Raw genomic sequence first — 27,256 nt, 5'->3', positions numbered from 1 at the left:
CCATTGCTATTCACTGTAGGAGCTTTTCGCAGTATTTCCATACTTAAGCCTACACAAAACTTCAGGTCAAGCTCCGATGTCGCGAATGTCGCACGACATCCTCATACTATCAACATCCAAATGGAATTACCACCAGACACTTCACCGGTCAATCTCTATCCACTACATCTCATACAGACCCGCTTAATTTATTGGACAGTAGATTACACAATTCCATTTCCAGCATAGTTAAAGCAGCCTGACACGCAAAAAAGACCGTACTTTCTTCATATTCTCTTCAACTTTTACTTACACTTTTCATAATCTTTTTTCCAACGAATCTATCCAACTAATCAAATATGACTGAAGTGTCGTCAGACTTTGTTGGCTCTGCAACACCTAACGAGTACATCTTGAGCTTATCACCAGAACAAATCGAGCACGACCAGAAAATCGGTGTTCGAGCAATCAGGTTGTTCCTCCAGAGTAAGACTTCGTATGATGTGTTGCCAGTTTCATATCGTTTGATCGTATTGGACACATCGCTTTTGGTCAAAAAGTCTTTAAACATATTGCTTCAGAATAATATCGTGTCAGCACCATTGTGGAATAACCAAAGCTCTCGTTTTGCAGGTTTGTTGACGTCGTCTGACTTTATTAACGTGATCCAGTACTACTTCCAGTTTCCAGAGAAGTTTGAATTAGTGGACCAGTTGACCCTCGATGGTTTAAGAGAAGTAGAGAAGGCTATTGGTGTGACGCCCATAGAAACGGTATCGATCCATCCCTTCAAGTCGTTGTACGAGGCCTGTGTTAAGATGTTGGAGTCAAAAGCCAGAAGAATTCCTTTGATTGACGAAGACGAAAAGACACACCGTGAGATTGTGGTATCAGTTTTAACACAGTATAGAATCTTAAAGTTCGTGGCCTTAAACTGTAAGGAAACAAAGATGTTGTTGAAACCCGTCAAAGACTTGCAAGGCTTGGGCACAATTAAGGACATTTCCACATGTACCATGAACACTCCTGTAATTGAAGTCATCCACTTGTTGGCCCACAAATCTGTTTCTTCAGTTCCTATTGTCGATGCTCAAGGTAAGTTGATTAACGTCTACGAGGCCGTTGATATTTTGGCATTGGTGAAGGGAGGAATGTACACCGACTTGGACTTGAGTGTTGGTGATGCATTGTTAAGAAGACCAGAAGAGTTTGAGGGTGTTCACACGTGTACCATGAACGACAGATTGAGCACCATCATGGATACCATCAGAAAGTCCAGATTGCACAGATTGTTTGTTGTGGACGAAGAGGGCAAGTTGGTCTCGGTGATAACGTTGAGTGACATCTTGAACTACATCTTGTTTGGCGAGGACTAGGTAGGTATTTAGCCAGTATACAGTAGAAAGAAGAGGACGTAGACAGGGCCGAATGAGTCGATAGAGTGAGTGCATAGAGAGACTCAAGAAGTTACGAGAAGAGAGTCTATGGAGAAAGAGACTGATAAAAGAGTATCCGAGAAGATGGTCAACTACAAGAAGTTGACAACGAACTACTGAGAGAAACTACCGAGAGACAACGAATTACTGAGAGACAAAGAATAATTGAGACAGTACTTCCTTCCACTACATTGGAGTGGAGCTGCTGACTGGCAACAAAGAACTGTAGAAATGCACAAAGTCGTGGCTAAATGAGTCACTAGATCTCAGTTTTTACATGAACTGGCCCCAGAAAGTCTGAAGACTAGTTGGACTCACAAGATTCTAAGCACTACAGACACTGCTATTTTGAACCATTGACATCATGTGACATTCTCTCTTTTCGACACTATCACGATACTGTAGAATGACCAAATTATGGCTATTATAAACAAATTATAGCTGTATTTATTCTTCTTCGCCAGTCGAATTCTGTTAACTTCTGCTACTATGACTCCACAATTCCGTTTACTGCCTGCACATTCAACTGATAGACGGTTTCTTTTAGCTGAATCTGGTGCGCGTAATCGTACTTTTATCTCTGGTAGATAGCGGAAAATTTCTTGCGATTACTAATAGCGAAATTGATGTATTTTTCACCGAGCTGTGGATCATTTCTCAACAACTTTTTGACCTTTCACACTCTTTATATTCTGTCATTTTCCGACTTCTTTGCTACTTTTTTTGCCTTCAACTCACCACAGACACATCCATGAGTTCATGATACCAGAGACTAGCTGATATTTCCCATATTTCACACTCCATCTCATATAACATCTCACAGTTCATCGCATCCATTACTTCATACCCGAAGCTCAAATTTTTAACTTCATCTTCACACATTCCCATTTTTTAGCATACAATACCATAGCACAATGTCACATTCGCCGGGAAATGCTTCACAAACAACGCTTGAGCCAGTGAGCCACACCTATGGCGAGAAACTAGCCCTCCCCCAGGTCACTCTACGTGCTACTCTTGTAGGCTTGGTTATAGGGTCCATAGTGCTCGTGCTGAACTTCCAGTTTGGACTCCAGACAGGCTGGGTGCTGATGATGTCACTTCCAGCTGCCTTGTTGGGTTTCACGATCTTCAAATTGTCACCATATTCTGAAGATTTTACTGACGTAGAGAATGTCTATGTCCAAAGTGTAGCTGTAGCTGTAGGGACAGGTCCTCTATGCTACGGACTTATAGGGATTGTACCGGCTATCGAAAAGTTCCTCACAGCAGAAGAGTCTGGCTTGGGCGACAAATTTTCGTTTTCGTTGTTTGACTTGATGGTGTGGTCGCTTGGCTTGGGTCTCTTTGGAGTCTTTTTTGCTGTTCCACTCCGAAAGCAAGTGATTATCAAGGAGAAGCTTCCCTTTCCCTCAGGAAGTGCTACAGCCACTTTGATCTCAGTAATGCATGGAACCGAAATCTACGACGACGAACAGGAAGCAAAAGCCATCAAAAAACATGAAAATGCCTTGTTAAACAAAACGTCCATGTCTCAGGATATGGAAAACTATCTTGCCAACGACGAAACAGAACAAGAAGAAGACTCACCAGTAAAGCAAAATAGTCAAGAACCTTCAGTCTACTCTAAAAATATCCATTCGTTATTGATTACATTTCTGGTGTCTGCCACTTATACATTGGTATCGTATTTTGTTCCTGTCTTGAAAAACTTGCCCATATTTGGCACAAATCTTTCCAACAAGTACAAGTGGAATTTCCAGCCTTCTCCAGCGTATATTGGGCAGGGTATAATCATGGGTTTACCAACTGTATCGTACATGTTGTTTGGTGCGATTTTGGGATGGGGCATCCTTGCACCCTTAGCCAAGAGTAAGAACTGGGCCCCAGGAGCTATTGACGATTGGATTCATGGAGGCCAAGGATGGATTCTATGGATAAGTTTGAGTGTGATGATCAGCGACTCACTTGTTTCTTTTCTAATAGTGACGTTCAAATCGATCAGAAGCGGAATCAAGATCATGAAAGATTTGAACACCCAAAGACATTATACAGAAGCAACTCTGCAAACTTTAGAATTGCAACAGTCGTTACTCAACGAAGACAGCGACAGAAACTCGAATGAGGACCCCTCTAACAGCACATACTCTGGTCAACGAGCTAAAACAGCCGAGACGTCTTCTATTAGTCCTCTTTCCAGAGCCGAGATTCAGAAGGACTACTTGGTGAGCAACACGATAACGTTTTCTGGAATCATCCTTTCATCCATTCTCTGTCTTATTTCTATCAGAATCGTGTTTGGTTCCATTGTTCCGTACTATGCTGCCGTTGTAGCAATTGTTCTTGCCTTGTTCTTCTCTGTTCTTGGAGTTAGAGCTCTTGGAGAAACAGACTTGAACCCAGTTTCTGGAATTGGAAAGTTGTCGCAGTTGATCTTTGCAGTGGTCATTCCAGCCAACCACCCATCCAAAATCTTGATCAACTTGGTAGCAGGAGGTGTTGCGGAAGCTGGGGCGCAACAGGCCGGAGACTTGATGCAAGACTTGAAGACAGGTCATCTTATAGGAGCCTCGCCCAAGGCACAATTCATAGCACAAATCATCGGTACATTATATTCGGTTTTCCTCAGCAGTATAATGTACAAGGTCTACAATGCAGTATACACCATTCCTGGAGATTTGTTCAGAATACCGACAGCCGTGATCTGGATCGACTGTTCTCGGTTGGTAACTGGACAAGGCTTACCACCTATGGCATTTGAATTTTCGATGATCTTTGGAGCAATCTTTGGGTTTATTGCATTGCTCAAAAATACCATTCCTTCAAGTTCTCGTTTCCACAAGTATCTTGTATACTTGCCCAGTGGTATAGCCGTAGGTATCGGTATCTACAATACGCCGAACTTCACACTTGCACGGTTTGTTGGCGGTGTTATTGCTTACTGGTGGATAAACTTTGGAAATAAAACAGCTGGAAACAACAGAATCGCCATGATCATTTTCAGCAGTGGTCTTGTTCTTGGAGAAGGGTTGTTGAGCGTGGTTACGATGTTATTGACGAGTTTGGGAGTAAAACATTTTTAGGTTTTTATAGACAGTAAATTGTACATTTGTATGATTATAGACGAATCAATGTAACAATTCAAGTGTTGTAATAAGTATCTCCTGTCGAAGACTATCCCTATCAGGGATATAATGCAAGAGTAGACGGTGAGATACAGATTTGGAGAGGAGATGCAGAAATATAAGTACAGATGCAAAGTTGATTTAATGAGAAACGATGCCATGGAATCAGATGGTTTAGAATCAGATCAGAATGCAAATATGCTCAGAAGCACATATGAAAGAATACAGAAGTAGAAATTCAGACGGAGAATGGACAAAAGTGAATAGAGGACGTACAGAGACGGCCAGAGACAAAAGTGATTGAAAGTAGATGTAGAATACAGAAGTAGAATACAATAGAAATACATAGAAATACAGATGATCAGATAAGATATATTAGAAAATGAAAGTGATAAAAAGAACAAAGAAAGAAAGAAGACTATAGATGGTCCACAGACATTGAATATGAGAGTTATCAAAAGTGTACAAGTCAATGAAGAGCATTTCTTTCCTTGTCGGCTGCGATTCTCTGGTTGATCAAGAAGATGGCAGTCTGGATAGAGCTGAGGGTTCCTGTCAACGTCAATTTTCGGATGTTGGTTAAGCCTTTGCCGCCTCCCAACATGATGGATTGGCCCTTGTCTGGTTCAATTTTGACATATGTGCATCCGCTGTTTTCTCTGATGTGTTTGATATTATTACCTCTTCTTCCAATGACGGATCCTATGTTGGCGTTGGCTACGAAAACGTCTTGGTTCAACTTATCAGGAGTAGGTCCTGATTGAACTGGAGGATTAGTGATGACTTCGCCGATAATTGTGTTACCGTGCTCGTCAGTGTATGGAGTCTGTGATGGCATCTGAATTGGAGGTGGTGGAGCTGCTGCTGGAGCCATGGCTCCGTAGTGATGTTGTGGATGTATAGCTGGTTGGAACATCATCTGGAAATTGTAAGGCTGTTGTTGCTGTTGATGCTGATGTTGCTGTGGAGGTTTATTTTGGTGCTGGCCATATGGTTGTGGCTTCTGTCCATACGGATTGGCCATATTGTTATCTTTCATTGGAAGAGACATCGCATTTGGACCCATAACCATCATATTGTTCATATTGTTATTGTTGGAAACCATTGAGATGTTCATCATGCTATTAGAGACGTTGGAGTGGTGGAAGTTGGCAGGGTTGTAGTAGATGATTTTGTTCTTCTTCAAACAATCTTTGTGCTCAAGCATTACCTGGGAAATGTAATAGATGGCTATATGGATAGCATCTCCCACTCCAGTTATGGACAAAATTCTATCTGTAGAATACGGCAAAGGTTGCTCTGCTGCCTTTAGTTTGGCTGCTGAGTTTTCTTCAATCTCGCGAAACTTCAGGCCCTGTTTTCCAATGATGAAGCCAATCATAGGGTGAGGCACCAAAATCTTCAAGTTGTACTGCTGACTGATCATGGAAGCAGGTTCATCTTCAGGTTCATCCAAAATTGTTCTTGTGATGAGTCCAAATGCCCTAGCTACGTTCTCCGCTGGTCCACGGACAGAAATTATACGTTCAGGCACATTCTTCAAGTTCTCACTGACATTGATGCGTACACTTGCTTTTTCACGTATATGGTTGATTTTCTCACCTTTCTTCCCCACAATACAGCTGGCCTCCTTAACCGGACAGTACATTCGGATCAGCACATAAGTCGGGTCACTATCCCGTTCCCGATGATTGGAGATAGGTTTTGAACCACTAGCATGTTCACTACCTCCGTAGGAGTCGTGTTGGTAGTTGGTATAGTTCGAAGAAACGTCATCGATGTCATTTACGGCATCGCTTCCAGCATTGATATTACTAATATTAGTATTAGTGATAGTATTGACATCATTGTTGATATTGTTATTATTGTCATTGATGTTGTTGTTAGATACATTGATATCGATAGATGGGTCATAATCATCTTCGACGTTCTGATCTTCGTCCTCCAAGTTGGCCACAGTCTCGGTCTTTTCGGCCGAGGCTTCGTGAATTGCTTCTGCGGAAACTTCTACGGGCTCAACAACCTCTCCAGTAACAGAGGAGCCAATGGCTGGAGCAGTTTGTGATTGTTCTTGTTGAATCACATTGAGATCCAACTGTTCAGAATCAAGGGCTACACGTTTGTTAAGTTGATCTCCAGCGGATGACTCGAGATCGTCGTTCTTACGTTTCAAGATATTGCTATTTGACGACATACTCGCTGGACCAGATGAAAAAAGAAAAGGATTGAAAGTAACATTGAGTTTTCAGATAATTTACAATTATAATAATTTTCGTCTGGCGAGTCGCTCACGTGATTTAAACAAGAGATGGAACACAATCATTTCATAGAAGTAGCAGTAGGAGTCGAATTGGGTAAGAGAATATATCTTCAAATGCACGTACTAGACTTTCCTTATGATTTGGTTTTGTTCATTGAAGATTTGAGAGAAGAATTAAATTTTCATTGTGGAGATTTTGAAAGAGTTTTCGTCAGATTCCAATACTAATATACACTATATACAAGAGATGGAATAAAATCGTAATAAGCTAGAGCATGGTGAATAGCTTAATATAGTCAGAATATTTCAGACAATAGTGATGATAATTGAAGTCTGTTATTCTTACCTAATATCGACATTTTTGGTTTCTTTATTGTTTCAGCATTCTCAGATTCTAGAATTCAAAAGTTTTCTAAAACAATAGTCTTCTAACTTCTTGTCTATCCCTGTTGTTGTTTGAGCCATTGGCGCAGTCTTTCCTCCTCCTTTGCCTTCTGGTACTCGATATCCTGCTTTTCCTGGACTCGTCCCAAGAAATCTTGTTTATCAAGGTAACCTGCTTTGTTGTGTAGCTTCAATTCATCGCCGATCTTTCTCTGATCAACAAAACTTGCCCAGTCCAATCTCGACTTCTCAAGTGTAGACAACTTCAGCTTCTTGCTTCCGTGGGCAGACATGAACTTGTCTATCAAGGAAGGTCTTTTCAATTTGATGCGCAACTCTACTTCTTCTCCTGTTGATGGAATTTTACGAATCACAGGAACAAACGACCTCACAGCATTTTCATCTGAATCCTGAGCCGCAACTACAGAAGTCGAGTTGAGGAAGGCCTTGGCTTCAGCCGAGTCTTCGTCGACCTCCTTTGTTTCAGTAATGAGTTTTCCAGCAAAGGCATATGAGGTCTGGATCTTGATCTTCCTCGGTCCGAGAGTACCATCTTTATTTTTACCTGTGTCACTTGAACTTTTGTTGCTGCCTTCGTCTCCTGTTATCGATTCTTTCCAGTCTGGTCTACTATCATTTAGCGTGTTTTCCTTCATCTCATTGAAAATGGAATCTACATCTACGGTTAATCTGGGCGCTGGTACTAGACCCAGAGAATCGGTTTCAAAGCTGCCAATATACCTTGACTGCACTACCTGTCGCTCCTGTAGTCGTTGATTCCTCGTCCTAACTTGACTTATAGTAGCAGATTCTATTGCTGAGAAATCAGGCACTTTTTCATCCTTCTCTGCTTTTTCATCGTCCTCTTCGTCTTCTTTATTAGTCTCAACTACTGCTTCAGGATCGTAATCTTCATCCTCTTCTTCATCGTAATCATCTTCATCGTCATCCTGATCTACGTTGTCTGCTTCTTTGACCTTATCGGTATTTCGTACATGTTCATCCTTTACTATGTCTTCACTCATCTCGTCTTGCTCTTCCTGTAGATCTTGTTCTTGTTTCTGTGATCTTTTATCAGTCTGTTTATTTTTGGACCTGACTAGAGCCGGTTCCGGCACCTTCTTCTGTTTAGCCATTCCACACAATTTAACGGTAATGCCACTTCTCCAGACGGTAGAAAAGAGCCATTCATTGCCCTGTAGGTATACGGCCCTAAATATCTGGGGACATTTATGAGCGAAAATGTCGCGTCGGCATGGAGTTGCCTCACTCTGTCAGGCTATACTAGGAGAAGGTATACGGGTTCCTACGCTACACTTCTTAAATTTACCGATTCTCTTAATGTATAGCCCATATAAATAGCATGCCACGGTTTGTACACCTCGGTCTGGAATTGACTGAAATTGACTGGAATTGACTGGCTCCAGTTGAAGACAAGAGAGACAATTGGAATGTCCTACCATATATAACCAATTTGCATACAATCTGCGACATTCTACCTCATTGTGCATCAAATGTTGCACCGTTTCCGTCCCTACTATAAAAGAACCGAGTGGCGCTCAATTTTCACACTTCCTTTAATCTCATGCTGTAGATACTGCTGGTGCTAGTCCATTGACATACAGATATTCTAGATATTCACTCTATAAGTTGTGCAAATATCAGACTCGTTCAATTATCCAATCGTTGTCAGAATTGTCGCAATTGTTAGCTGAGTTTCAGAAGTACTCCACACTTTTTTCTCACCGCACTCTGAAATCTAGAACTATCCGCTAGAATTCCACTATTTCCTCCAGTTCTCTTCCCGATTCCCACCAAACTTCCTAGATGTCTCTCGCCACGTTTTACGCCGACTCAGAGGCCCCTTTGGTGTTGTTATCTGCCAAAAAGCACTTCAATGACTTGTCCACTGCCAATGCCAAGTTGTACGCTCACTATCTTTCCAGAGCCTCTCATTGGGGTACGCGTGCTGTGTTGAGATCGGTTTCGCCTGAAAGTGAAAATATCTACGACTTGATCTTGGAGATCCATGCTGTCTTGGGCAGCCCACAATCCAACGAAGCCTATGTGGAAGTATTGGGCAAGAACGTCGCTGATTCTTCTTCTGACGTCATCCACTACTTGGAGTACGCTTCGCAGTTCTTGTCCAACACAGGCAACTACAAGTCGTTTGGAGATAAGAAATTTATCCCCAGATTGCCAGTGGAAAGATTGGACAAGCTCATCTACGATGGCGTTGGCAATGCCAAGGTATCGGAGCTCTACAAGAAAGTCCGCGACGACATTTACTCTACGGATGCTGCTTTGTTGGGCTGGACTGCTAGTGGACATGCCTCGGGATACTATCCTGGTGCCTTGAAAGTTACTAGAGAAGAGATAGAAGACGTAAACTCTGCTTTGGCTTCTAATGGCATCATGCCAGAGAATACCAGAGTGGAAAAGAAAGCTGATGGTGTATTTGTTGTCCATGTGGCCAGTGCTGAGACTGAGAACACCACTGATTATTACCCAAAAAATGCCATAACTTCCGAAAAAGGTGCACAAATCACCTTTCAATTTGGAGATCACTCCGACATTTTTGGTAAGATCGTTGAGAACTTTGTAGAAGCTAAGAAATACGTAGCCAACGAGACCCAGGGCAAGTTGATTGATTATTATATCGAATCATTCAAAACCGGGTCTATGAATGCGCATAAGAAATCGCAGATCGAATGGGTCAAGGATTTGAAGCCAGAAGTCGAATCGAATGTCGGATTTATTGAAACCTACAGGGACCCGGCCGGTGTCAGAGGGGAATGGGAAGGTTTAGTAGCAATGGTTAACCACGATAGAACTGCTAAGTTTTCTACTTTAGTCAATCGCGCTGGCGAATTCTTGTCGGAATTGCCCTGGGATAAAGTGTATGAAAAGGACACTTTCACCCCTCCTGATTTTACCTCTTTGGAAGTTCTCACATTCGCTGGTTCAGGAGTTCCAGCTGGTATCAACATTCCTAACTATGACGATGTCAGATTGAACTTTGGATTCAAGAACGTTTCATTAGGTAATGTTCTTTCTGCCAACCCAAAGAAACCCAAGAAAGATGACTTTCTTCCCTTCGTCACAGAAGATCTCCAGGCCGAGTTCAAGAAGTGGAGAGAAGAAGCTTTCGAAGTTCAGGTTGGTTTGCACGAGTTGTTGGGACATGGTTCTGGAAAGTTGTTACAGGAAACAGCTCCTGGCGTGTTTAACTTCGACAGAGAAAAAGTCAACACCAAGACCTGGTACAAGCCTACGGATACCTGGGGTTCTCTTTTCGGTACGACTTCAGGTTCTTTTGAAGAATGTCGTGCTGAGCTTGTTGCTCTCTACTTAATTCTCAAGAAGCCTTTGGAAGTCTTGCCAATTTTCGGTCTCACTCTGCCGGAGGCACAGAAGTCGGTCAAGTTGATCGGTACCTTGTTAATGGCCAGAGCAGGTTTAATTGCACTCGAATACTGGGATCCAAAGACTAAGAAATGGGGCCAGCCTCATATGCAAGCCAGATTCAGTATCTTCAAAGTGTTGCACACTGCTGGTGTGGTTTCTCTTAAGTACACGGACGAAAAGACATTTGACGATCTTGAGATTATCGTTGACGAGTCCAAGTTGGATACTGTAGCTGTAGAAGCATTGGGTGACTACTTGGCCCATTTGGCTCTCTACAAGAGTACCGCTAACGTTGCTGAAGGTGTTCCATACTATATTGGCAAAACCGATATTACTGACGACTATGCTCGTTTCAGAGACACTGTAATCAGAAAGAAGAAGCCTAGACAGCAGTTGATCCAGGCCAACACCGTTATTGGTGAAGATAAGACTGTTGAAGTCAAGGAATACGAGGAGTCGGAAGTGGGCATGATTCAAAGTTTTGCCGAAAGAGCTGTGTGAGTCTAATGAAGATGATTCAAATGTATAGTGTAGGCGGCTCTGTATTTGTCATTTACACCGAATATAAACTGAGGAAATTTTTGTACTAACTATATAGTTATAAATAGTGGGTCTGTAGTCATATCTGATAATAGTGAGCACTTTTTGGCCTATATCCTGTAACGAATTGTTGATCTCCCATCTGCAAATATTCTCCTTTTTTGCACCCATTAATTTTTTTCTTTATCAACGTCACGTGCCGGTCCGAACTGCGTCCGAGCCCATTATGACATAATGAAGAAATGTCGAGTTTTACAATTGAAGTCTTGCTTCTTTCCACAAACCCAGAACCCGGATATGTCTTTGTACGTGTTAGGAATACGGACCTGGACATCCTCAGTAGTTGTGGGTATACGGGTAGCTCCGCCCGGGCGCGGACTTTCTTCTTTGACCTCATGCTACAGCAAATACCCAGTTCCTCTGAAGCCGAAGTCTCATATGGACAAAGAAGTGAAAAGTCGGCTTTCCGCTACTTCAAACTTTCCAAAGCGATCAGTAATATACAATGAATCGATTTTGAAGAATAGTGTGATACATCCTAAGAATTTCCACAATTTTGTCAGCATACGGTCGTTTTCGACTGGATCTATCATTTCGAAAGATATACATAAAGATGTAGGAGATGGGAAATCCAAAGCAGAATTGTCCAATTCGCTCAATGCCCATTTGGAATTGGCCCGATTGAAAAAGCAAGAGATCAAGCAAGAAGAGAAAGTGGAGCAAATCAAGAGCAAAAAGTCATTTCGCCAGAATCTCCAGACTATTGGCCGAATCATCCGATTAGGTAAACCAGATTTGAGGTTATTCTTGTATGCTTTAGCATTCATTTTATTCGCTGTCTTGTATCCAACAACAGCTGTGAAGTTAGTAGGAGCCTCCATAGATGCTTATAACTCCCATGTGATAGATGCTGATGGAGATTTGCTCATCTGGGGATATAAGTATTCCACAGTGTTCACCTTCATGGTACCGTTCATGATGGTCAGTGCAGTGTGTTTCTGGGCCAGAATCTGGGTGTTGAAGGTTTTAGGAGAACGTCTTGTAGCGAGATTGCGTCTTCGTGTTATGAAGCATTTGTTGCGACATGATGCAGCTTTCTACGACCAGGAGAAACATAAAGTGGGAGACTTGATATCTCGTTTATCGAGTGATGCCTATGTAGTTTCCAAATCCATTACCAGTAACTTGCCCGATGGATTGAAGAACTTCTTGTTTGGTATCATCTCTTCTTATATGATGTATTCAATCAACCCCCTCCTCTTCTGTGTGATGTTGTTGATCTCTCCACCTATCACGATAGGCTCTGTATGGTATGGTGAGAAAATCAGAGAACTTTCTACCAGACTCCAGAATGCAACGGCTGGCCTCACAAAAATCAGTGAGGAAACGCTTAATGCTGTCAAGTTGGTAAAGGCATTCACAGGGGAACAGAAAGAGTTGTCCAAGTATTCAGATCAACTTCGTCAAGTAGTCAAGGTAGCAAAAAAGGAAGCTCTTGCTCAGTCAAACTACTCGGTTTCCATATACGGATTGTACCACACTGGTTACTTGTCGTGTATAGCATTAGGAGTGTATTTGATATTGAACGGGTCCATGACTACTGGTGATGTGGTTGCTTTCACAATGTATCTGGAGTTGTTCAACCTGTCATTATACAGTCTAACCACTACCTATATGGAGTTGATGAAAGGAGCTGGAGCCGGAGTCAAACTCTTCGACCTAATAGACCATGACAACGAGGTTCCGGCTATAACCGGGGAAAAAATTCCCCAATGGATAGGAAATGACATCGAGTTCAAGGACGTGGTGTTCAGTTATCCTACTAGGCCTACTGATAAAGTCTTCAGAGGCTGTAGTTTCAAGATCTCTCCATCTTCCAGTACTTGTATAGTTGCTCCTTCTGGTTGTGGGAAGTCTACGATAGCTGCGTTGCTCTTAAGATCTTACAATATCGATGAAGGAGAAATAACTATAGGAGGTGTCAACATCAAGGACGTCCAAGTTCGTGAATTGAGACGAAAGGTCATTGGCATTGTTCAACAAGAGCCAGTATTGTTGTCTGGAAGTATCTTGGAGAACATCGTCTACGGTTTGACTCCTCAGGAAATCAACGACCTCACCATGGATGATATAATTGAGATTTCTAGACAAGCCAACTGTCACGATTTCATAGAAGCTTTTCCCGATGGCTATAACACGTTAATTGGATCTCGTGGAGCTTCTTTGTCTGGAGGACAGAAGCAAAGAATCGCAATCGCTCGGGCTTTGATCAAAAAACCTTCAGTATTAATATTAGACGAAGCCACGTCAGCTCTTGACTCTAAGCTGGAAAGCTTGATCAATGAGACATTGAAGGATCTCACATCGCAAGGAAAGATGACGATAATATCGATTGCGCATCGTTTGTCGACAATTTCTAAGTCGGAGTTTGTAGTGGTACTTGGGAAGAACGGTAACGTAGTTGAACAGGGTAGATTTGTTGAGTTGTTCAGCAATGCCAACTCCGAGTTGTCCAAACTATTAGACGAATCGAGCAACTTGAAGCAGGAACAAAAGCTTTCAGACCAAGAGATTGAACAGCAAGACCATATAAACCATGAGACAGAGTTGTTAGAAATTACCCAGAAATTGGGCAAGTTGGAATCTTTGAAAGCGATCATAGACGACTTGCCATTAGAGTTGAAGAAAGAATTGGTGGAACAAATGTCCAACGAATCTAAAGAGAATCAAAGCGAGCTCGTTGAGCAAATAGTTGAAGAAAGTAAAAAGGCAGATCTGGACTTACCCAATCCGAAGTTGACTCCTGATGAATTAAGATGAAAAATGAACTCTTATCAAATGATGATCTACATTCATCGCATATCACAAATCAGATGATATCATCATCAAATCTTGGTGAAACACACCATACTTTGTATATAGCAAAGCACTATTTATTACGGGCTAGAAATAGACAGTACCCACTCCTTTTAACGTAAAATCTTTTATTGAAATAATCTATTCTATAAGCACTGGCAGCGAAACTGACCAACAACTATGTTTTTATCATTACTAGGATAAATCATAAATATGAAACAGACCACAATTCAATTGCGGTCTATCTGAGTGAAGGACACTGAATTGAGATATAATTGAATTTATGACGTCCACGAACTAATGAATCTTCAAAATGAATATGAACATAATCTACGATTCATTCACGATTCCTTTTATCTTCATTCCTTCAATTCATTTTATCATACGTTCATTTTTTCTCTACAGATTCAGATCTCTAAACTCGACTGTTTATTGGCTCAATGGCTTTGGTTCGGCTTGAACTCCATTTTCAATCTTGATGACCTTGGCTTCAGTGACACCTCTTCTTTCAGCAGCAGCCTTGAATTCTGGCTTCAAAGAACTTCTCACAGTTCTGGCAGCAATGGCCATGGCTTTAGTTAAGGAGATACCGGCTTGTTTGTAGGCAGACATTGTGTGTGGTGATTTCTGTAGACAAAGTAGTAGAAGTATGGATTTTGTTAACTTCTTTTTTCATATATTTCAATCTCGGGTTTAGTCGCATTTTTCATTGGATGGAGAGTGGTATGTGAATTACTGCAGAAGTCAGATTTCATGAGATTCCTAGCGTACAATTCAGAACTAATAATATTTCAAGTCACGTGAATTTCTTCAATCATATCGATTTCTTACTAGACACTTTATACGTGATTAGTTAGCTCATGATTCTGCACTAACAGAGAACACTTTCATAGCCTCTAGCTAACTGTAATCTAGTCAGAATGGTAAATGTTGTGCAAAGTTAAACTTGTGTCCCTTATAAATTGTCTCTCTTAGTTTATACGTCTTTGGGAAACCTACACTTCTTCACAACTTAACTAATATTACAGTGCATTCTAAATCTATTTAAGACTCTATCTATGGCTATCTTTTGGCGTTGATCCAGTTGATAAAATCAAAGAAGAATGACGACAGAAGATTGTTGTTGGAATCCATGGCCCATTCCTTCAATGAAACAGAGTAGACATCGAGAACCTTCTCCATATATGCTCTATCCAAGTTTATTAAATTCTTCGACAACGTAATACATGCTTGGCTACATGCCAATGAATGGGCCTGGTTTGATGACTTCGTGTGACTGGCGGTGTGTTGTAATTCTTTGATGAGATCAAGAAGCGAATCCTTGTAAGTCTTTTGTTCTTCCTCTGTGGCGTAGTAGACTTCGAAGTCATTGATCTTCGTCTTGCTAATCTTTGTCTTCAACAATTTATGAGCCTTAACCCCGAGATTCTTGTCCATAGTTAAGTTGATTAACGAAACCAATGGCTTGATTGTGGTCAAGTTCAAGAGTGAGTTGGGATGGGTCTTGTTGAACAACTCAAGCAAGTCCAAGATTCTATTCTTAAAGAAAATCATGTGCTCTCTGGCTTCCATAACATCGGCCTTTCTTTTGTTACCACTAGGAAGAGTAGAAATGGCATCTTGTCTCTCTTTGAAAATCTTTGAAAGTTGATCATCCATAGCCATCATCTGTTCATCGTCCATAGAGTCAGATTCATAGTTGTCATCTTCAGAAGAATCCAACTCGTCGAATTTCACTTCTCCAGATTCTTCGGTAGGAATTCCCAATGCTTTTGCCAACTTTAAATTGGTTTCTTTTTCCAATTCCGTCAAGGCATCATCTCTGGATACTCCTTCTTCGTCAGATTCGGAATCTTCGGACTCGTCACCTTCCTCATTTTGTATGTCATCATCCTCATCTTCGTCTTCATCCTCGTCTTCATCAGATTCCTCTTCTTTTTCGTCGTCTTCATCTTCTTTGTTTTCATCTTGAGAACCCTCTCCGTCTTTTCCTTCTTCAACAAATTCTCCGTCTCCTTCAAACAATCCTGCCTGGCCCTGTTTGTTTTCTCTGGCGTATAAAACGTCATACATCAACTTCAAACTATCTTCATTCAATCTTATTCTGTCTGTAGTTTCATCTTTTGCACACAAGAAAAATTCCCATACAATATTTGCAAACTTCTTCAACAAGGTAGATTTTCTGGAAACAAAAGACAAGATTATATCGGTCAAAACAACCGAAGTGTCAACTTCTTCTTGTTCATCTTCTCTGCCTATGAAAACATCTTCGTAACAAAGCTTGACTTCGTTAAGAACTTGAACTGTTTCTTCGTCTCCCATATATAGCTGAACAAGGACCAACGAAAACATCAATTCGAAACAGTAAAGTTGGTCTTTCTTGGCTGGGTTTTGTGTCATTCCACCGAACTCATCAATAGAAGCCAAGGTATCCAACGTTTCAGCTTTCAAAGTAGTCAACTCTTCGTCCAATTCGACCAAATTTTGATATTTGGACGAAGATTCGAGCTTAGTGATATATTTAACACAGTAACCAGACCAAGAGCTCTTATCTGGTCTTCTTTGGTTGATAATGTCTGACAAAATGGAGTTGAGTCTTTCCTGGCAAATGTTTCTAATGTTTATAGACACTTTATTGGAGTTGACCGGAACAAAGAATGAGTACTTTATCAACAACTTGATGATATCTTCTACGAATTCAACATCATTGTCTTCAGTAACATTTCTGTTAGCTCTAATCAAAAGCAACAACTTATCCAAACACCATTTTAATATGTTATCGTTTGATTTCTTGAACGATTCAGTAGATTCTTCGGAATCAGTTTCTTGTGATTCCAATGCTGCCTTGAATTTTGATTGCAAAACGTCTTTCAATTCTAATAAAATTATATCATGATGAGTAACATGAGACTCTTCTGGTTGTTTACCGAATAAAGATAGAAGGCTATCTACAGTTTTGGATTTGGTAACAAGATCAAAATTCCAACAGCCTCCTACGGATTCATTGGTTAAGTTTGATACTGCAATTGGAGCCTTAAAAGGATGTACCTTGGATTCCTCGATTATAGATTCGAGAACCTTGATTGAAATCTTATTCAACATTCGGTCTTGCTTTGAGCTTTGGTTGATCAAACACCTCATGAGATTTGGAGAGAAGAGATATTGAACTTGGCCCAGGTGCACATTTTGAAAGAACTTGATAAAGATTTCAAAACCCCAGTACTTTCTTTCATGAGATGCTTTTTCTGAGAAGAAGGACTCATCAATGACTACTTTGAAAAATTCCTTCATTGAGATTCTGGACTCGTCGTCCACGATCTTTTGCTTTTTGGAATGTGAGTGTGAGTGCTTCTTTCTCTTTTTGGAATTGGAGGTTTCATCCTCTGTTTCAGAAACAGAAGGATTGCTTTCGTTGAAGTTCTCTAATATGAAATCCCATACAAATGGAATTCTGGGAGACCAACTTCCCTTCTGTTGCTTGCCCTTGCCATTTTGCTTTTTTTCTCCGGTGTCGTCTTCGGGGTCTACTACTTCCACATCTTTAAGAGCTTTTGCTAATACAGGCAAGTTACCCTTTGCAAATGGGTCACCATGTTTCCAGTTCGCTGTTGGAGAAACGACTTTTTCAGCAAGTAGCTGTCTCTGGCTCCTTGGTATAGAAAGATAAACTGCGATACCTTCTGTTGAAAGATTGAGACCTTGGTCGTTGACGTCCTGGAGAATCTGGACCAACACCTTTGACTTCAAGTTATCATTCAATTTGCATTCTTCGCTATTCAATAACCTTATGAATTGACACAAGGTGAAAATAGCTGTTTCTCTCAACCACGACTTCAATCCCGACAACTCTATAAGAGCATGGATGAACTTGAAGAGAATTTGCTCGTCAGCGATTAGTTCTGGATCAAGGAGAACTTGCGAGTTGATCAAAACTTGCAAACCAAACAATCTCCCAAAAAGGACTGATCTTTCTTCCTTTCCCTTCATGGAAGACTTGAGCTGGCTGTTATGCAAGACAAGACTGAGATAGGAAGAAATGGAGATGTCCGCGTATTCCTCTTCTTTTCTGTAGATCAACTCACGGACAACTTCGACCAAGGCCATGGAAAAGCCAAAGCGTGCACTTTGTTTGGTGGTGATCAACCCTTTGACCAATCTGTTCAAAGCATAGTCCCAGTCAGGCTTGAGATTGACCTGGGCCAACTCAGACAAGAGAGCAGTAGCAGCCTCGATTCGTTCCTGAGGAACTTCTGAGGAAAGACGATAGTAGTGATCCTTCAGAACCGACATTTGAGAAAGTAGGCTACACTCGACGAAACTCAGCGAGTGAAATCGATCCAATGGACGTAAACTTCACTTGAAGAATCTCTACAGATATTTTGGACAAGCGAAAAACTCATCTCGACAACTTTTTTTACAGTGCGAAGAGGTTGAAAAAAGTATGGGGAAACGAGATGAGCCGCGACTAAGAGAAGATTCAAATGATATATTAGATAGAACAGAAATCTAGGAGAGCTGAAACAAGACCAAGATACAGACAAGGTATATGATTTGAACAAAATTTTCATGGGGGGGATTGAAATCTCACTGAGTCCGATCTTTTTTCCTGATTCACTCTCTGTGAGACTACCAAAGAAGCACCAGTGTAGCAAATTGTATTAAGCAAATTGTATTACTAGTAGAAAGAGAAACTACATCCACTCTTGCAACAATGTTGAATTAAGATTGCAGTCTATGTATATATGTAAGCCAGCTGCAATTGACCAGCAGAAACGAACCGAGAAGTAAACCCATGTTGAAATGAAGCGATGTGAAACACCATAAAGATTCCATAAAAAAATTATATGCCAATTGCAGAACACTAAGCTAATCTACCAGGTCAATCTAGTTGGTACCAGGGTAGGTTTGCTTTGGGAATGGGAAAGTAGGACCGACCTGTTGAATGGAGAGAGAAGCAGCCCATTGACCAACATCGACGGCTTCAGCATCGGTCTTACCTTCAACCAAAGAAGCAACAAAACCAGCAGCAAAGGCATCACCAGCACCATTGGTGTCGACGACTTGTTCTGCTGCAAGTTCTCTGACCTTGTAGGCCTTGACTTCGTAGTCTTCGGTTTCAGCGTTGTACTTGACAACAACAGTAGGGTCAAGACCCTGGGTGAAGACAACAGTTCTTGGTCTCTTGGAGTTGACCTTAGGCAACTTGGCTACAGCCTTAGCGATTCCAACGACATCCTTGGCATCAACGCCCAAGTCATGGGACTCAGCGTAGGCAGCAGCCTCGGATTCGTTGGCAATGACGTAGTCAACATATGGCAAGGCTTCGTCCAATGGATCCTTGAAGAATTGAGCAATGAAAGGAGCGGAGAAGTTCAAGGTAAAGACCTTGTTGTTTTCAGCAGCATGCTTACCTAACTTGACGATAGCCTCAGGCGAAACAGTCAAGTGGAAACCACCAATGTAGTAGTGGGTAGCGTTTTCGACAAGCTTCCAGTTCTCAGGCTTGTCCAAATGGGCAGCTTTGAAGTGGTTGGCAGCAGCCAAGTCAGTTACAAGCGATCTGTGGACACCGTTGATCAATGCAGCACATTTACCGGTTTCAATATCTGGCTGGATTTGGTATTCAGTTCTCAAGCCGTACTTGGCATTGGCTTCATTCAACTTCTTAGCATAGACGTCATTACCGACAGAGCCGAAGTATACAACAGACTTGGCTGGCAAAATGTACTGAGCACCTCTGGCGGTGTTCTGGGCAGCACCACCGGCAACAAGGACTAAGTCGTCCTTCTTGATGAGTTCATCGTAGATTGGCAAGTGCTTTTCTTCAGCCAAGATAGCGTCGTCGGACTTCAAGTCGTACTTTTTCAAGTACTCAGCGTCGACGTTGACTTGCAAGTCTAAAAGTGGATTACCCAAGGCAACTAATTGGTAGGACATTTTGGTGATAGTGGTGTGGAAATATCTCCGTGAATAAGAAAGAGATTTGAGCATAGTTCTAAGCTTATGTCGTGAATTTTTCAGTCGCTGATTTTCGAATTTTCACACCGTGGTTGTGCACGCGGAAAGATGATGCAAAACCAACTGTGGATCGCAACAGGCAGGAAGGAGGATCAAGAGGAGGGCCTGATAGAAAGTCCGAGAGAAGATTGGAGAGAATATATGAGAGAAGGAGAGGGGACAAATCTATTAAAAGATTTCGTCTCAAGCAGTGGGCTGCAGATGCTGAAATATTTTGGTTGCGTTATTGCAGCTGTTGGCATGGTGGAGAAAAACAATGTAGACAAATGGGCCTATTCAGGGGTAAGCGAATGACCAAGCGATCCAGGACCCAGTTGTAGGAACTTCTCGTAAAAATGATGTATACAGATAATAGGTCTAGAATAAATATGAGAAGTGATCAGATTAAGTCTCTGGCAAAATGGCTGCGAAAAGTTTGGAGCTATTATAGGTGCTCGATATGGCTGCAAAGTGATACATCATATTAGTGCACTTATATAGTGTAAACTGAAAGAGAAAAAGTAGAGACGGTCTTGACATTGAGGGATGTTCCGACCTTTCCCACTTCGTCAGAGTCTTATATTATTCCTGCTAGCAATTGTCATTTCTGGTACTTATTCAAATTGTTCAGCTTTAGTGTTTTTGTAGAATTGCTGAGAATACCAAGAAAATGTCCGTATCAGAATTCGTAAATTGCCAAAATAGACAAAAAGGGCACTCAATACTGATCTCAAACTCTCACACCATTTGCGACAACCGAAGTCAAATCTGACACTACAAAACCATCCAACTTGATCAAAATACCGCTGGTCCCTATAAATGCACTGATACAGCCCGACAAAAATCCATGTGAAGTCGCTTTTGTTGGGCCCAAGACTGGCCGAGGATCGCGAAAGGGAATTGGTACAGTCTGTGGACAGGAAAACGTCAAGTAGACGAATTTGATCTCCAATCCCAACGATTAGGCAAAAAGCTGAGCTTGTTTCTAGAGAATACTTCGGTTATACGACTTGACATTTCATATATATTTCGTGTTTTCAGATTTCGTCTTATTCTTTAACTTTTACATTCATCTTCGTTTCATGTCATTCATCACTTCTCATTTTCCGGTGTTCACGGAAGATCCGTTCCTCAGCCTAAGACCATTCCCCGAACACCCTACAAACTTCCTAGAAGAACACTGGCATGAGGTCCTTGCCTCTTTCTTGTTCTACTTCACGGCCCAGTTGTTGCTGGCTCCGTTTTCAACAGCTTATTTCGGCAAAACCTATACCCAGTTGCCTCACAAGACCAAAGTCAACTTCGACATCCATGTAGTGTCTATGGTGCAATGTGTGATATCAATTGGTATCTTGATTCCAATGTGGAACCACTCCCATTGGCAGAACCGAGTTGAAGATCCTTTCAGCTCCATCTTGGGCGCCTCTAACTACGGAGGCTTTGTAGCTGCCTTGACTATAGGCTACTTCCTTTGGGACTTGTACGTTTGCGTCAGATGGTATTCGCTATTTGGCCTCGGCTTCTTGTTCCACGGCTTTGCAGCCTTCTATGTCTTTTCTTGTAGTTTAATTCCGTACTGCCAGCCTTGGATCCCAGCCTTCCTTCTCTTTGAGTTGTCTACACCTTTTGTTAACATCAACTGGTTCGCTTCTAGACTTCCAGCTGGAACTTTCAACGACACATTTGTAATTGTAAATGGCTTGGGTCTCTTGATCACGTTCTTCTCTGTGAGAATTGCCTGGGGCTTCTACGCTGCTTTTATGGTGGCGACGGATATGTTTGCTGTGTTTGGTAAAACCCACTGGTTTTTGCCTGTAACTATCTTGGGCTTGAACTTGATGTTGGATAGCTTGAACGTTTTCTGGTTCTACAAGATGGTCATGATTGCTAAGAAGAAGATCTTTGGCAAGAGCCACCACAAGAAACTTGAGTAGATCTACGGATCTATAAAGAATCTATAAATTAAGATTCTTTCTACAGTACTACAATTGTGAATTCCAGCGTAATTTTGTCCGCGGATTCCCTCAATGTCTCATATCGAATATGTATGACATATTTGTATATAAATGAACAACATAATATGAACAAACGAAAGTAGTTCTTAGCGTAGGTTACAAGCCTTGATGGAATGTTGAGCTGGTAGCGCCGCATGAATTTCAAGATCCATTTCTATTATTAGGCAGACATGTTTTGCTTTATTATTTGTTGAGGTAGTAGAGACAGTAGCCGACATCCTATCTAATCATTTTCAAGTCTGTTCGGACAAGCAGTAGTCTATAAATATAATAATTCAGCTACCAACCATTTCCAACTTATCACACTGAAACTGGTACCATTTCACCAGATGGTAGCGCCACTGAAACTAAAGTACAGATTTCCGTTTGAAAAGAAGTAAGTTTTGTCTGAAATCGCTGGTAAGGATGCAATTGGCCTACACCAGCTAAGCCAAACCACCCTTCTCTATTAACCACTACTATCCGTTCCAGTTCCACTTGTACAACTCATCTTCACATTAACTATGGTAGTGTGCGTACCATTCCAAACGACACGAACCTCAAAACCGATAATAGTCTTTTTTTCTCAGTGAGGCAAACAAGCCAAACAATAAATACATGACTTTATCTTGTTCTTTTGAAATCAAAAGATCCACCAGGTTACTTACATAGAGAAACATTTCGCCCGTCTAGTGCCGTATATAGCCCTCGAGTGTTATTTACGAATCCTTCACTTTTTTACCGTTTTTTGTGTGCTTCTTTAATTTGCATTCTTTGCCTGTGGTTATCTTTCAGAGTGCCCCTTGCCAAAACACATCTGTCATAGAGTTCGACTGAAGCATCTAGAAAAGGTTTCCAGGACACCTATAAGATATCAGTTTGAAACATTTGATAATTAGATTACCAGTCACATCTTCTTAGGAATTTACCAGATAGTTTTGAATCTTCAATCTCCAGATTTGATTGTGATTTGATTTTGATTTTCAGAATTTTGTGATAATCTCAATCATCGTATTTTTCAGTTTTCCGGTTCTAATTACACTCGTAACATCATGAACAACGAATACGACTATTTATTCAAGTTGTTGTTGATCGGCGACTCGGGCGTTGGCAAATCATGCTTACTTTTGAGATTCGCTGATGACACCTATACGCCAGACTACATTTCCACCATCGGTGTAGATTTCAAGATCAGAACGATTGAGTTGGACGGTAAGACCATCAAGTTACAGATCTGGGATACTGCTGGCCAAGAGCGTTTCAGAACCATCACGTCGTCATACTACCGAGGTGCTCACGGGATCATCATTGTGTATGATGTCACGGACCAAGAATCGTTCAACAACGTCAAGCAGTGGCTCCAAGAAATTGACCGTTATGCCACTGGCGGCGTGATGAAGTTGTTGGTGGGTAACAAGGCAGACTTATCGGACAAGAAGATTGTCGAATACACGGCCGCTAAGGAGTTTGCGGATGCGCTTGACATTCCGTTTTTGGAAACTTCTGCTCTTTCGTCCACCAACGTTGAACAGGCCTTCTACACCATGGCTAGACAGATCAAGGCTCAGATGACCAGTAACGTCAACGCCAACGCTGCAAGTGGCGCCAACGCAGGTAAGTCCAATGTCAACTTGAGGGGCCAGTCGTTGACTTCTGGCCAAACAAATTCGTGTTGTTGAATAGACCCAGTTGTAGAGTTTTCGATACTAATGATGATAATAAGAAGAATATTATTGTAATCACAGGGTCCGCGGATCGGTTGCTAGTATATACTGTTGTTACAAGTTGTTTAGGTAATATGATTATATTGTGAGAGAGTGTAGTAAGATCTATTTGCTATTTTACAAGATTACAGATCTACAGTTATTTTTGGAGAGGCTCTTGGTAAGGTATTCGTGAATATCCATATAAATTGAATTATCTGATGCTCTTTTCCTCATTCATTGTTCACTCTTAACGGAAAACGTATATAAAGTATTGAACGTGAAGAACACCAGCAGAGTCTCTAACAAAACGTCCCTTACCAAAGAAATTCTCTCTCAAGACCCATTGATATTTTTCTTCAACATTCAGATCGAAGGTGAAGGTTGGGTTGCAGGTGACGTACGATTCATCGAACTCCGAAGTTGGCTTTTGGTTTGACATGACTAGAAGAGATGGTTCCAAAAACTGAACCACACCTCCATATCTGACGTAGACACCAGCTCCCGATCCAGTCTTACCATACAACTTACAATCCAAGGTTGCAGCATTGACTGAAGGTCTCGCATTCAAGTCGTCAAATCCTGTGATACCACTGACGTCGAATTCCAAACCTAACTCGTTTTCAACAGTTCTGATTTCACCATCAGCAATTGTAGCTAAAGACAAAGCCTTGTCTTGCTCTTTTGAGACAAATATCAGGCTAGGCTCACCGGCAAGTTTTAAGTTGAAAGTAAATACTGGTACCGGTTTGGGAGCAGTAGGAAGCAGAGGGGCAATTGAGGAGTCAAGGGTAGAGGCGACCATTTTGGTTCTATAATTAAACGGATTTAAAGATAAAAAGGAATTGACGATAGCTAAGTTTAGAAAGACAATGCTAGAAAAAAAATGTATGGCTGTCAGAAATAGGGGAACTTTCACTCTTTATATAGTGCCACTTTCGTGGGGATGGGGTTTAGCAATCTTCGTGCATATTGCTGGTTAGGGCAGCTTACAAACTACGAGAACGTGATGGAAAGATTTAAAATGGAAGGATGGATGTTCAAGTACGATACATGGCATACACGAGTATAGACATCATGGATAGTATACGCTCTTGTGGAACATGTCATTGTAGGAAGATTCTTTTCGGAAACTGATGGCCAAGTCCGAGTGCTCGTTAATTAGGCTGCGAAAAGTTTACGAGAAACTAGCACTGGAAGGTGAGAAATTGATAGAATAGAAGGTAAGAGTAAGGCAACTGATCCCTCAGAGCCAAAGACAAGATAGATAATATTGAGATTATTGGCACACAGAGGCAATTGAACTACTACAGATTGGAGAGACTATGAGTGGTTTGTATAAACCTAGAATCTCGAGTTCATCTCTGATAAATGCGCTTCGTAGGAGAATCCAATAGTACTGACAAACTTCGTAAGTCCAATTGCAATATCTCAAGCCGAGGAATAAGATTCAATTTCTTCAATACCTTCAACATCTTTTTATTCCCATAGAATATGGGATCTGGCTGTGTAGTGGTATCTTTCGTTGGACACTTTCTGCTTGGTAAGCGCTTTTGCCGCACACTACCCAATCTGGCAGTCGACACCAGTGGCAATTTCGCACTCTCCATACATTCAGCAACTGACGGAATATTATGATTTCTGTAGAGTTGATTTATCAATATTCTTTTTCTTCAGATTCTCTTTACTCTTTCATTCAATCCTATACTTTCTCTTTCTTTTAGACTTTCGGTTCATCATCCTCAATTGCCATGTCTGACAAAGACGTACACATGAAAGAAGCTGCTGAGGAGCCAGCGCCCTCTGCCTCGACAAATGAAACCATTCTCAAAGAAATCGACCAATCCTTTCTGTTGTTGTCCAAAGCTGGCTCATCCTACGACAACAGATACATATCCAAAGTGTTCCGTGACTTGGGACCGTTGAGACGGAAGATTCGTGCCGCAGACGACGTGTTGCCTTCTGTTGTCGCCAAATTGTACCCATCGGCTCATACCAATAAGGTGTATTTGCTTGAAGCACTTGGAGCAGAAGAAAATGTCAAGTCTGAAAAGGCCGACGAAATGGAGGTCGATTCGACTTCTTCCAACTCAGTCAATTCTACCAATGCTGAGACTCCAGAAGCGGAACTCTATGTGCATTTGCTAGTACAAGTGTATCTCTTGGATACCAACCAATTGGCCAAAGCCGATACGCTCAATGCTAATATCATCCAGTTGATGAAGCTCTACAATAGAAGATCGCTTGACTTTATCCAGGCCAAGATATGGTTCTTTATTGCCAGAACCAAGGAGCTTCTTGGTGACTTGGTTACGATACGTCCCGAGCTCTTATCGTCTTTGAGAACTGCCACTTTGAGACACGACACCGAAACAACCGCATCCATAATAACCCTCTTGTTACGGAACTATTTGTTGTCTCACGACATTTCTCAAGCTGCTAATTTAGTAGAAAAGACAGAGTTTCCCGAAAATGCTGGAAATGCTCTTGTAGCTAGATACTACTACTATTTAGCTCGAATTAACTCCATCCAATTGGACTATTCCACAGCCCACGAATGTGTCATTGCTGCCATCAGAAAGGCGCCACAGACCCATTTGGCCAACGGATTCATCCAGAGCGCAAGCAAGTTGCGGATCTTGATCGAATTGTTGATGGGAGACATTCCTGAGTTGAAAGTTTTCCATAAGCAAGCAGGATCTTTTGAGCCATATTTCTATGTGACCCAGGCCGTGAAATTGGGTGATTTGAAATTGTTTGGTCAAGTTTTGAACAAGTACGAAACTGTATTCAAACGCGATGATAATTTTACATTGGTCTCGAGATTACGTCAGAACGTCATAAAAACAGGCATCAGAATTATCTCATTGTCCTACTCCAAGATTCTGTTAAAGGATATCTGTATCAAGTTGCACTTGGACTCGGAAGAACTGACAGAATACATCGTATCCAAAGCGATCAGAGACGGAGTTATAGAAGCCACTATCAACCACCAGAAAGGGTTTATGCAATCCAAGGAGTTATTGGACGTCTACTCGACTAAGTTGCCTCAGAACGAGTTTGACCAGAGAATCAAGTTCTGCTTATCTTTACACAATGATAGCGTCAAGTCGATGAGATATCCTAATGATAGTGATGATAAGGCAGATGCGGTTAAGAATGAGTCAAAGGAAGATGAGATGGACATAATGAGAGCCATTGAAGAGGGTGACTTGGACGACTTCTTGGACTAGATAGAAAGAATAAAGAGTAAGAATAATTTAATGAGAATGTAGTTCAGAAGTAGAAAGTAGAATTGAAGTGATTTTCTGGGGTATGGGTCACGTGCTTTTGTTGAAATTTGAATCTCGCAAATATCAATATATCCATTTTAGAGCAATTCAATATTCATTTCGCTGCCATACTCTTTCTAATTTTCTAAGTAAAAATGTTCTCCAATGGCCACTTCCATATAGATTTGGATCCAGATGCGTATGGAGACGCGAACAAGGATCCGTTTATCCAGGATGAGTATGCATAATATGTTTCAAATGTCGCTTCTACATTCTTACTAACATCTAACAGAGACAAGCTC

At 41.4% G+C, this 27,256-nt stretch overlaps 12 protein-coding genes across 12 annotated transcripts; 7 read left to right on the top strand and 5 right to left on the bottom strand. All coding sequences in view use genetic code 12, as the record gives it.

Moving 5' to 3' along the window:
• Positions 1 to 338: 338 nt before the first annotated feature.
• Positions 339 to 1,355, top strand: SNF4 (5'-AMP-activated protein kinase, gamma subunit; the record flags this gene model as incomplete). Its single annotated transcript, XM_001383724.1, has 1 exon — positions 339 to 1,355. The coding sequence occupies one exon, from the start codon at positions 339 to 341 to the stop codon at positions 1,353 to 1,355; it is 1,017 nt and encodes a 338-aa protein (XP_001383761.1).
• A 974-nt stretch (positions 1,356 to 2,329) lies between these two features.
• Positions 2,330 to 4,498, top strand: PICST_30676 (predicted protein; the record flags this gene model as incomplete). Its single annotated transcript, XM_001383723.1, has 1 exon — positions 2,330 to 4,498. The coding sequence occupies one exon, from the start codon at positions 2,330 to 2,332 to the stop codon at positions 4,496 to 4,498; it is 2,169 nt and encodes a 722-aa protein (XP_001383760.2).
• A 395-nt stretch (positions 4,499 to 4,893) lies between these two features.
• Positions 4,894 to 6,741, bottom strand: PBP2 (PAB1 binding protein). Its single transcript, XM_001383370.1, has 3 exons — positions 6,498 to 6,741; positions 6,330 to 6,336; positions 4,894 to 6,268 (listed from the first exon to the last, which is right to left on the bottom strand). The coding sequence occupies exons 1-3, from the start codon at positions 6,732 to 6,734 to the stop codon at positions 5,010 to 5,012; spliced, it is 1,503 nt and encodes a 500-aa protein (XP_001383407.2). The 5' UTR covers positions 6,735 to 6,741; the 3' UTR covers positions 4,894 to 5,009.
• A 499-nt stretch (positions 6,742 to 7,240) lies between these two features.
• PICST_30674 (predicted protein) lies at positions 7,241 to 8,320 on the bottom strand (the record flags this gene model as incomplete). Its single annotated transcript, XM_001383369.1, has 1 exon — positions 7,241 to 8,320. One exon carries the CDS (start codon positions 8,318 to 8,320, stop codon positions 7,241 to 7,243), a length of 1,080 nt encoding a protein of 359 aa, XP_001383406.2.
• Positions 8,321 to 8,790: 470 nt separating this feature from the next.
• On the top strand, positions 8,791 to 11,170 carry DPP3 (dipeptidyl-peptidase III (DPP III) (Dipeptidyl aminopeptidase III) (Dipeptidyl arylamidase III)). Its single transcript, XM_001383722.1, has one exon. The coding sequence runs from the start codon at positions 9,012 to 9,014 to the stop codon at positions 11,091 to 11,093; it is 2,082 nt and encodes a 693-aa protein (XP_001383759.2). The 5' UTR covers positions 8,791 to 9,011; the 3' UTR covers positions 11,094 to 11,170.
• A 196-nt stretch (positions 11,171 to 11,366) lies between these two features.
• Positions 11,367 to 13,952, top strand: MDL2 (ATP-binding transporter; the record flags this gene model as incomplete). The annotated part of the gene is made up of 2 exons (XM_001383721.1): positions 11,367 to 11,437; positions 11,537 to 13,952. The coding sequence occupies 2 exons, from the start codon at positions 11,367 to 11,369 to the stop codon at positions 13,950 to 13,952; spliced, it is 2,487 nt and encodes an 828-aa protein (XP_001383758.2).
• A 1,098-nt stretch (positions 13,953 to 15,050) lies between these two features.
• On the bottom strand, positions 15,051 to 18,278 carry POL5 (DNA polymerase V that has motifs typical of DNA polymerase family; the record flags this gene model as incomplete). Its single annotated transcript, XM_001383368.1, has 2 exons — positions 15,051 to 15,817; positions 15,857 to 18,278. The coding sequence occupies 2 exons, from the start codon at positions 18,276 to 18,278 to the stop codon at positions 15,051 to 15,053; spliced, it is 3,189 nt and encodes a 1,062-aa protein (XP_001383405.2).
• A 594-nt stretch (positions 18,279 to 18,872) lies between these two features.
• On the bottom strand, positions 18,873 to 19,925 carry ADO1 (adenosine kinase; the record flags this gene model as incomplete). The annotated part of the gene is made up of 1 exon (XM_001383367.1): positions 18,873 to 19,925. One exon carries the CDS (start codon positions 19,923 to 19,925, stop codon positions 18,873 to 18,875), a length of 1,053 nt encoding a protein of 350 aa, XP_001383404.1.
• A 1,142-nt stretch (positions 19,926 to 21,067) lies between these two features.
• On the top strand, positions 21,068 to 21,919 carry PICST_35491 (predicted protein; the record flags this gene model as incomplete). The annotated part of the gene is made up of 1 exon (XM_001383720.1): positions 21,068 to 21,919. One exon carries the CDS (start codon positions 21,068 to 21,070, stop codon positions 21,917 to 21,919), a length of 852 nt encoding a protein of 283 aa, XP_001383757.2.
• Positions 21,920 to 23,031: 1,112 nt separating this feature from the next.
• YPT1 (GTP-binding protein of the rab family) lies at positions 23,032 to 23,791 on the top strand (the record flags this gene model as incomplete). The annotated part of the gene is made up of 1 exon (XM_001383719.1): positions 23,032 to 23,791. The coding sequence occupies one exon, from the start codon at positions 23,032 to 23,034 to the stop codon at positions 23,656 to 23,658; it is 627 nt and encodes a 208-aa protein (XP_001383756.1).
• Positions 23,792 to 23,932: 141 nt separating this feature from the next.
• Positions 23,933 to 24,487, bottom strand: PICST_30667 (predicted protein; the record flags this gene model as incomplete). Its single annotated transcript, XM_001383366.1, has 1 exon — positions 23,933 to 24,487. One exon carries the CDS (start codon positions 24,485 to 24,487, stop codon positions 23,933 to 23,935), a length of 555 nt encoding a protein of 184 aa, XP_001383403.2.
• A 967-nt stretch (positions 24,488 to 25,454) lies between these two features.
• PICST_82902 (predicted protein) lies at positions 25,455 to 26,939 on the top strand (the record flags this gene model as incomplete). The annotated part of the gene is given in 2 exon segments (XM_001383718.1): positions 25,455 to 25,721; positions 25,737 to 26,939. The coding sequence occupies 2 exon segments, from the start codon at positions 25,455 to 25,457 to the stop codon at positions 26,913 to 26,915; spliced, it is 1,446 nt and encodes a 481-aa protein (XP_001383755.2).
• Positions 26,940 to 27,256: the final 317 nt, after the last annotated feature.

This window comes from Scheffersomyces stipitis, chromosome 3, assembly GCF_000209165.1.
Source record: "Scheffersomyces stipitis CBS 6054 chromosome 3, complete sequence".
Taxonomy (NCBI): domain Eukaryota; kingdom Fungi; phylum Ascomycota; class Pichiomycetes; order Serinales; family Debaryomycetaceae; genus Scheffersomyces; species Scheffersomyces stipitis.
Note: the sequence above shows the minus strand (reverse complement) of the source record. Positions and strands in the feature narration are given on the sequence as shown.